This window comes from Teleopsis dalmanni, chromosome X, assembly GCF_002237135.1.
Source record: "Teleopsis dalmanni isolate 2A chromosome X, ASM223713v2, whole genome shotgun sequence".
In the NCBI taxonomy this organism is placed as follows: Eukaryota; Metazoa; Arthropoda; class Insecta; order Diptera; family Diopsidae; genus Teleopsis; species Teleopsis dalmanni.
The window spans coordinates 78066504-78077225 of NC_051848.1; the positions used below are offsets into that span (position 1 = coordinate 78066504).

General features: G+C 29.9%; 1 protein-coding gene across 1 annotated transcript; it reads right to left on the bottom strand.

Annotated features, from left to right (window-relative positions):
- Positions 1-197: 197 nt before the first annotated feature.
- LOC119662575 lies at positions 198-777 on the bottom strand (the record flags this gene model as incomplete). Its single annotated transcript, XM_038072216.1, is given in 2 exon segments — positions 198-271; positions 341-777. Coding segments are annotated over 2 exon segments (400 nt in total), but the record flags the coding sequence as incomplete, so codon positions are not given.
- Between the last annotated feature and the right edge of the window lie 9945 nt (positions 778-10722).

A 10722-nucleotide genomic window follows, 5' to 3' on the forward strand; every position in this document is an offset into this window, starting at 1 on the left:
ATATATATATATATATATCATAAATTTTATATATATATAAAATATATATATATATACATTTTATATATATATGTATATAATATAAATATATATATTATAAATATATATATATATATATATTTATATATGTATAAATATATAATATATATGTGCGTACATATATAAATAAGTGTGAACATAATATTTTTACAAGTTACCTTTAAGATGGCGAGTGTCGTCACCATCTAAATTGAAGTCAAGATATAGTACATTATTTTCATCAACCATTATTCTGCAAAAGTGAGAATGATAGCTGACTATATTATATCAAATTATATTCAAATAGAAAATGACTACTTACTCAGGTGGATGGTGGAAGACTTCATATATTTCCACCAATGACGTATCAGTTTCTTTAATGGTCAAATCACTAGTTAAAAGTTCTATAAGATGCGGGGATGCATCAAGTATATATGTCTTCAGCTCAACACCTTCAGCAAATTTAGTTGGTGTGAATGAAATCTGCACTGATTGTTGAGTATAAATTGTGATTTGGATCTCCCCAAGAAATGTGTTGTATGCGCTGTTATTAATTGCATCTGTTAGTTCCGTTGGGAAACGCATTTTAAATAGATTCCACATAACGTGCTCTATATTGCCCTTAGTCACTTGCTCATTCACCGACATCTCGTCACAACTTTTTAATATTTATTAAAAAGCACGCCACCAAGAAGTGTAAACATAAAAAAGTAGAGAAAATAAAAATTTGGCGGAATTGCAACTTCGTTTCGGACTAGGACTGAACGAATAATGCAAAAGAGAAAATGATGCCAAACCGATTTCTTATGTTGAAAATATGCAACGTAAATACTTATAGATGGCACCATTAAAAAGATATGGTAGCACAGAAACCGAAAACAAAATTATTAAAGTTATATAAATAAATACTCGGAAATTTGCTTTAATGGCAATAAGGCTTTAATATAAATTAATAAAAAAAATTTGTGAGAAAAATTATATTTATTTGTTTATTTTAATATTTGTATTAACCATACATGCAAGTATTCCCTGAATATGAGATCAGCTGTTGTTGGTATTTGCAGTCTCAATTGAATATCTTACATATTGATGAATCGATAATAATCAAATACCTGATTTAATAGATCATAAAAATTTCTAACAAAAAGACTTTACACTTGAATTTCCATTTAATAATTTTATATATAAAAAAAAAAATTTAAAAAATACGTTCTGTGGGAATATGAAAAATGTGGCCAAATACTCCGGACAATGCAAAAGTTATGTGACCTTTATATATTTCTGAAAAGTCAAGTATGGATTTGGGTGAGTTGAGTCAGTCAACGCTGATACTGTATTTTAAATTTAGCAGAGTATGAATTCAACCCTTGGTACTTACATTTTGAAGAAACTATTTACGAATAATGAAGTAAAAGAAATAATTCCAAAACCCTTGATGATGAGCATTTGGCAATACTCGAAACAGCTGTTTGATCAGTCAAAACTTCAATATTAAAAAAACAAAAAAAAAATTCTTTTGTTGTACTGCACACTTTTCGAAACTCATATGTAAGTTCGATGTGAAATTGAACTGGGTGTAGAATATCACCAGGCTTCAGATAAAAGATTAGCAAAAAGTCGTCTAATAACACAATGTGAGACCTGCAGGCCGACTCCACTAATCGCTATCGCTAAAATTCTTTAAATGCATTTCAGCCACTTTTGCGATTCTGCTAAATCGTTACGCTTTATTTCTATTCGCTAATTTTCTCCTCTTTCTAAAACAGCTGATTCTCCGGATAAATCGCTAAATCTCCAAATTTCGTATTCTGCTAAATTGGCAATCCCCAAAGACCGATATAAACGACAAAAATTTTTTCTAATTTGATTGTGTTAGTTTTTTATTGTCGCTAAAAGTAAATTTATTATTTTTTAAACAAGTTGACCAATTACTTTGTACGTATTTAGTATATTGCTTATATTTATTTCGTAAAAAAGTTATTGTGATAGAAACAAGCACTGAAAGTTAAAATGTAAAAAAAATAGTAATTAATATATGAACAATTTTACATATATATTATTTATTATATATATTATTTATTATTTAATTTTTTATTAACAAGCGCTAGTCCAGCATTTGAAATAGCATATAGATTTCACTCATGAAAGATTTGTGTCGAATCATGGTGCACGAACAGTGGAGCTCTGTAGCTGTTATTTTAGATGCCGTGAACCAGTGGCGTCGCTAGGCGTCAGCGGTGTCAGAGACCGCCGACGGCCTCGCGCCCCCAGGGGCCTCGCAAAAAGTTACCGACTGTGGATTCTAAGCACTTAATAAATATTTTGAACAATTCAGTTTGATAATGGCATTAACCATATTCGAAGTATTCCCGAATGTTTATATAGTAACCAGATTCATATTCACAGTTCCAGTCATTATAGTTTCGACGGAAAGAAGCTTCTCAAAGTAAAAATTGATTAAGACGTACAAGAAAAGTATTATGATCCTAGAGAGACTATCTCCATTGGAAATTCTAAAAACTAAAGCAAAAATAGCAGCTGGCGCAAATTATGATATAATCAATAATTTCAGCAAGTGGAGTAAGTCTTATATAAGTTTTTTATGGTGTATAGGCCATATAAAATAATTTTGTTAAAGTATAATGTGCAATACCACAGAGGTGATATGTAAATTTGCACTTCTTTTTAATAATAAAATGATTGTTTATTTTTAAGGTTTTTGTTCCTTATTATACACTGAAAATAGTTTACAAAATAGACCGAAATATCTGTAAAATGAATAAGTTTTTATAAAAACTAAACTACAAGTAAATATTTAAGACAAATTTATAAGTGTAATTTTTGTTTGTTAAATTTACGACCTAATACGGCGTTAACATTGAGTGATTAAAAGAGGATTAACAAAAATCGAGATTAAAGTACTAACCTCGTTGTTAATCTCAGATTTCCCATACAAAAGTTAATCTCCTTTTCATCGAGTTTAGTTTTAAATCTCCTTCAAAATGATGATTATTTCTCTGTGCAAATGTCTCTGCAAATGTCTCAATGTCGTTGATATTTTTACGATCTTAGAAGAAATGTTTTAATGTCGTAGATTTTTTTACGATCTTAAAGAGATATGTCAAAATCTACTTAAAACAAATATTGAAAGCTTGAAAATTCCGGAGTGAAATTTCTATTAAATTTGTTTAACAATAGTTTTACACATAATTATAACTAAAATTTGTTGAACTATTATTATAAATCAATTTATTATATATATAAAAGAATTTTTTTATACAAAATTGTAATTATATGCTTTATTTACAGAAATTTATCAAAAACACGAACCAAAAAACAACAAGAGGAACGTCAACATTAATCTCGAATATATACCCCTATTAGGGGTATTCAGGCAATTGATTAGTTGCTTAGTTGATTCTAAAACTTCATATAAAAAAAATTTAGCATTTTGATGTTAATCAGTTGCTTGAACGACCCAAAATGTGTAATCTGATTAGTTTGTTGTGTGTAAATGCCTTGGCAGCACTCGCATCAACAGCAAAAGCGAAACATACGTTAACAGTGAAAATTGTTTACACACAATTCAAACAGCTGAGAGAGATAGCTAACAAATTTCTATACAAAAGTTCATTTTAAGTTATTATTACGACACTTGGGACTGGCAGCACTATTAATCAAATTTGTACTAGTCTGAGAATCACCGAAATAGTTGATTCCCTGCTTAGTTTCATTTTTGTGTGCAAATTTTTGTTCTAATCAACTACTAACCAACTAATCAGTTGCCTGAATACCCCTAATGCAAACGGTGGAGATTAAAAATGCAGATTAACTTAATCTCGTTCTCTTAATCCTTAAACGTAGTATAAGCCATAGTATAAAACGTAGTATAACAATAAAGTAGTGTTGAATATTGGTCATAATAACAATTTATTATTAATAAAATACAATTAAAATAATAACGATACATAATCAAGGACTCTAAATACAAGAGGACTTCTCAACTTAGCTTTTGAAAAATTTGTAGCCAAAAACATTAGGTCGATCAAGAGGAACTCTTTGGGTTTGTTCTCTATTTTTGCTTTTGCTTGTAAATTTGATATAAAATGTATGCATTTTTCAGGTCCAGTTAGACGGAAGGTAACGTAAGAAATTAATTCGAAACGAAATGCACAACCAACCAAACCTGCGTATTTGATAGGAACAAAATAAATAAAAACAGTGTACCTTGTTTATATTGCACACAAAGACTATGCATTAATGTTTTGTACCCTTAAATACATTTTGTATGAAATTACAAAAACAACTACCTTATATGAAAAATGCATTTTATATTTCCGTTTTTAAATATATTCGACAGACCAGTGAAAGTTATTCATGATTTTTTTATTTATAACGCAAAAGTGACAGTTATTTGTGCGTTTTAAAATGAAAAGCAGCAGAAAGCGATAAAATAAAAGGCACATAAAATTATTATTTTTGATAAATAAAATATAAAGCAAATTTAAAAATTATTTTTTGAGTTTCATTTTAAAATGCTCATATATAAAAAGCATGCATAATGCTAAGGATAAAAGTTGTTAGAATGATAACTATATACTTAAATATGAGTTTAGACAACTTTTTGTTGCTGCATTTTTTCATAAAAAATGTTGAAATAAGTGTTATTTTCGATCAATGATTTTAACCAATAGAAGCTTTTATGTAAGTTTTTAACTATAATTTAAAGTCGCAGTTGTGATAATTTATACTTTCATTCATTTTCAATATTGAACGGAAATTAAAAGCTATCCATCAGCGTCTGTTGTTGACGTTTTGTCCTTTGTAATAATATCAGTGTGATATATTTATGGACTTACACATTTAACAGCTTGCACATATATGTGTGCAATATATATGTACATAATTTAAAAAGGTTATTATTTTTTTTTTTGCTCTAGACTATCCGACGGTCTTGGTCAGCAAGGAAATGTGTCCTTACTTTGAAATAACATTTTGTTGCCCATTTTGTACATCACTTTTGTCGAAGGTTGACTATGAATTATTTTTTTTTTGTGGTGTATAAAAAACCATATTTCATACATATTGTGGCATATGTGTCAACCCTGAAATTGAGTGACCACACATATGCAATTGTGTACCTAAGGATATGTTGTCCTTTAATCATTTCTCTTTAATACGAGTATTAATCTATGCAGAGCATTATTTAAGTTTTTGTGAAATTAACTTTCAAAGATTATGTTGGGCATGATTCGAAATAATTATTAACACTAAGTTTATATGTCAATATATTGCATAATGCTTAGTTCTCGAGCCACTGAAAGTTCAATAAATAGATACGCCACCTAGTGGCAACTATTATTTGAATGTCATCTAGTTGCTTATATAATCAATATGATTAATTTAAATATACAATTTGAAAGTCTGCTACCGCAAGAACTTATCTACATAAATATATAAAACTTAGTGGAAAAAGTTGCACAAAATGATGAACTAAAAATCGTAATCGTGCCATTAATTAATTATGCTACGAATAACCAATTTCAGAGTTGATCGCTAAATAAGATTTATAAAAGAACGCATATTGTCAAATTGGTGCTACGTCTTTTGGCATTCTTTTAAATGATCTTAATTAGTTTTTAGGAATACTGTGAAAATGTTAACGCTGTAAACCGTATCTAGTGCAACATTCTGTCAATTTTAATTCTAATTAACTTATTTACATCTTTTCTTCTCATCAAAACATTTTTATATCTCAATACTTGAATGCTTGAAGCGTTATAAAAAAAACTTAATGATGTTTTCACATGAACTCTTTTTTACTTTAAATCCTTATTCTATATGTTTATAAGAGTTCAGCTCCTTAACATCAGCAACTTTTATTTATTATATCAAATTGACTATTCGACCCGGAAACAAAACTAACCGTTTTTTATTTCACTTTCCATTTCAAATTAAATTTATTTGTGGCTTGAGAAAAAAATGAAAGAAATCAATTTACTGCAGTTGTAGATATGGTTGTCTCTATTTATTGAAATGTGATAATTTTGTACTTAATTAATTTATTCATATATATAACAATTCATATATTCGTATTTGCATGTTTATAATTATTTGTGAAGTTGTATATCTTGGTTGAGCGTTTGTGCTTATGAAAGAGATTATATGATTACACATAACTCTCTTCACATGCCTCCACTTCGTCGCTAGTGACTTTCGGCGCAGATGCAGCCGCAGACGTAACCGCAGACGCAGCCGCAGATGCAGCCGCAGACGCAGTTGCAGACGCAGCCGCAGACGCAGCCGCAGACACTGAAAGTTCATCATTGCTTTCGTCTGGTTGATCAAGCTGTTCGATGTTCTCTGACACCTTGCGGTCTAACTGTTCCTTCAGTTTGTTCAAGAGACAACTAAAATTGATGTCATCGCCAGTTGGAGTTTCAGCTTCTTCTTTAGGTGTTAGAACTAATTTACCAACACAAGTGTACTTATCTTTTACAATTTTTTCCCAACTCTTTGACTCCACATTGATGCCTGCGAACACAGCACACGGTTGTCCAGGGCCATAGCAGCGTTTGTTCTTGGTTACATCATAGACTTTTTTGTTAACACCTATAAGTATGGGGCGTTCGTCACTAGAACCATTGAAATCATTTAATTGCTGCAAAGTGAAATCCCGAAAACAATCGGTGGGCTCATTTGGAATCGGTTGGCTGATACTAAAATTTTCTCCGTCTGTCTCCAATTCAGCTTTCATTTCTGTGCTGATCTCTGGATTTTCGTGTTCGATTTGACTATCGGATATATTTTTAGCTGTCTCAATAACTTCACCAGCAATAGTAACGTCATCAGTCTGATTAGCGTCTTCTGATTCTTCGGCAATAGCATTATTCTGTTGACCATCTGTCGTACGATCGAAAAAATCAGAAATCGCCATTACAATAGCAACCAGAAGTAATAGCAATAAAAGACCAATCACAATTCCAGTTAACAATGCACTGTTGTTAAAGGTTTTGCAGTCTGCATCTGTGTATTTTGGAACATTATACATAGGCGCATCTGAGAAGACACAAACGTCAACTGAATCTGGCTCCATGATTTTGCGGTGAAAACTAATGGTTGCCAGTGTGAAGTTTGGTACTGCAAATGCGAATTTAAAATTTTTCTATTTCCAAAATTTTTCTGTTATTGAAACATGTAACGTGATTTAGAAAAAAAAAATATAAATGACATCTTTCATATGGGATTAGGTTATAATTTTATTTGAAAGAAATTTTGATTGCTTTGTGAAATTAAAAAAAATCGAAGCTAATTCAATGAGAGTTTTTTATTGAATCGCGTTAAAGTTGACAAACTAAAATGTCTTGAGGACTAATTCGAGGACTAATTCCTATGTTATGAACGATTAAATATTCAATTGCATTCGAAACAATATACCTACATCTGGGATACAACGATGAATATAAAAAAAAAAGAGAATCAATAGTTTATACGAAATAAAACTCAATTTCATTGAGTTTATTCAAATCGATGTATTGGAAAGATTATATGATTGAATTTACAAAGAAGGTAAGGACTAGGAAGGACAACTATATGCTCAAAAAAACCACAACAAATTGTGGCATAATTATTATAGTTTGGAATGCGTGGGGATAGCTTATAAGAGAGTGTAGTATTCTTTTGAAATCGCAAATCAGCATTGAAAGTCATGATTATATGATTTACTTCACGCATTGAAATACACTATAAGTAATTTCAACGTTAAAAGAATTATTATCAATCTTTCAGAAACGACAAACGCACTTGTTCTGTGAAAAATCACAAATCAAAAATAACTCATAATAAAAAAAAAGTTAAGCTAATGAGCAAAAATATGAAAAGTTGCTTATTTCAGTTAAATCATATTTTTGGTTTAATATTGAAAATTTTTTTACCAGCGGAATTTATATATTTACTTACTTAGTCGGCCATTACATATGATGTGAGTAGTCTTTGACCGCGTCGAGTAGCCTCCAGCTTCAGATTAGTTTCTTACTGTCGTTAGTTGGTAGTACCGAGCACCCCCAAATAGTTGGTCATCTGGACCTTTCACTGAAGTTGAGGACATTCTCTGCCGCTTTTTCCACCTGCGGATACCGAATCAAACAACTTTCTAGCCGGAGCACGACACGACAAAGCCAGCGAAGTCACTGAATTTTTATAAGCTAAACTATATCAATGTCGCGGTATAGTTCATATAGCTCATCGTTCCATCTAATTCGTCACCAAAGCATAAGAAACCATATATCTTCCAAAAAATTTTTCTCTCGAATGCTCTTAACGCCTTTTCATCACTGTTGGTGACTGTTCAAGTTTCTGTACTATACAGCAAGACGGACATGATAAGTAGAGCTAAGTAGAGCGTTATTTTTGTTTGTAAAAAGATGTGATTCTTTGTTAAATCTCTAGGCTGACATCATTTTTGGTGTTTACGCTGGTTACCAAATAAACAAAGACTTTCACAACTTCGAACTGTCAACAGTGACATGGGTCCCAATATGTTCAGAAGATTTGTTTGTTGACAAAAAGTACTTTGTTTTGTCCTCTTGTACCACAAGATCTACCACAAGATCTATATCCAATTTTATTTTGCCAAGCTTTAAACGACTAAAAATACTTAAGATGAATTCAAAGATTTGAAAAAGATTTAACTGTGAGTCTAAAAACCTTTACATCTAGTTTAACTAATCTTACTAAAAGCACATTTGTCACATAAGTACATGTAAAATTCTAAGGCAGAAACAATATGATATACAATTATTTGAGAAGTATAATAAAATATTGTACATTAGCATAGAAAAAAAAACTGTTTACAGAGGTCTACGACTTCTTGAAAAAATTTGTTTTTAATGATTTGCTTAAAACAGCCCAAAAAGTTTCCAAAAACGTTCATATATTATATTTCGCCAAGAGCTTCCATCTTTCTATGTGTTTTTGTGAAATAATTTCAATTTTATAGGAGCTAAAAGTCGTTATACTCAAAAGAAGGAATATTTAAGTAGATTGGAAGTTGAAGAAAAAATTGGAAATACGTCCCATAAGAAGGAAATATGAAGTACAATTTTATAGAAATAAAATATAAAAATTATATACATTAAATATAGAATTTTATTCTATCTATACTATGAGTTTTCCACAATACAAAAATAATTTAGTTCTTAGGTATTACTAAATATTTTATACAATACTAAAATAATTCTATATTCTATATAATATCTAATTTCATTTATAATCAACAATTAATATTCTTATATTTCCTATACGACATATACCTTCTGCTCAAAAAGTATCCGGATTTTGTTGTTTGTTAACTACTCCTTAAGTAATAGACCTTTTTCAAAAATTTTATTTTTGTTATGTTGGTACACCCGCCGAAGGAACTAAAAGCCATACCTTCACGGGTCTACGAAAAGTGTATGGTAGATTGGGTTAAGCGTTGGCATATGTGTATCGCTTCAGAAGGAGCATATTTTGAAGAAAATAAAATAAATTTGGAATGAAATTGAAATTTGTGTGTTTTATTTACAAAATCCGAGTACTTTTTGAGCAGAAGGCAATTTTGCAAAAATCAATCAAATAATAATGGGATGCTGCAAGGTTTGACTAACCTTTTGATATATAAAAATCTCACTGTCATGAACTCTCCATTGATTTTAAAAAATTTTTTAATTTCTTGCTTTAATGCTTCTTGCTTTAATTAATTGCTAACCGTTAAGATTCGAATCAATCGTTGGAGAGGAAAGTATACAATTGATAACATTTCTGCCATCCAACCAAACATATATAATTTTACTGACATTTTAATCCCGGTCTTATCGACCCGTGTAATAATATTTTGTATATATTATCTATTGTAATATCCTTTGTACCAGTTGTCATATGCTTTGAAAATGGTTCATTGGAAATGGTCTCATTTGGTTCCATTGGACCCATTTTTTTTTCTATTCAGTTCATGCTAAACTCAAGCATTGAATTTTTCATTTAAAAAAGAATGTCGGTTTTTAGCGATATCCTAGCTGTTCATATATTGGATTTGTCAAACGTTAATTTTATTCACCTCTCCTCTATGACGTTCAGAGTGAGGAACTTCTTATTTATCAATATTTGCATTTTCGCATTTTTACTACGAATTTCGTAATTGAATGAGTCTAGTAAAAAGTCTAGTTTTGTTAAAAATTTTGGAAAGAAATAATTAATTTATAAAATTTAATAAATATATGTATCTCTTGGAAGTTTTTGTATGAAAAATGTCTCTTTAATCAAAAGTTTCCCAGGTTTTCTCTTAAGTTTTTTTTCTGATATATAAATTAAGCTCTAGTGAAGCTTTTTCGAATTTCACATATCCTTTTTATAATTAAAAGCTTTATTACACAATGTTTCGAACTATAATTGCTAGCTACATTAAGAGCTATTTAACATAAGATAATTTATATTTGAATTCGAATAAATTTAAAATTATAAATGTTAAAAATGCGGTGTGAAATTTTTTCTATCGAACTTCAAAATTTCTAGAAATTACATTCGAATGTAATTTCGAAAAAGCTACAACTATTTTAACTGAATATTGTTTTTAAACATGTTGCTTTGGCATTTCAAATGTAGATAAGATTCGAATTATATAGATTTTTTTTAATTTAATTAACTTCAAACCAAAAAAAAGTGCCA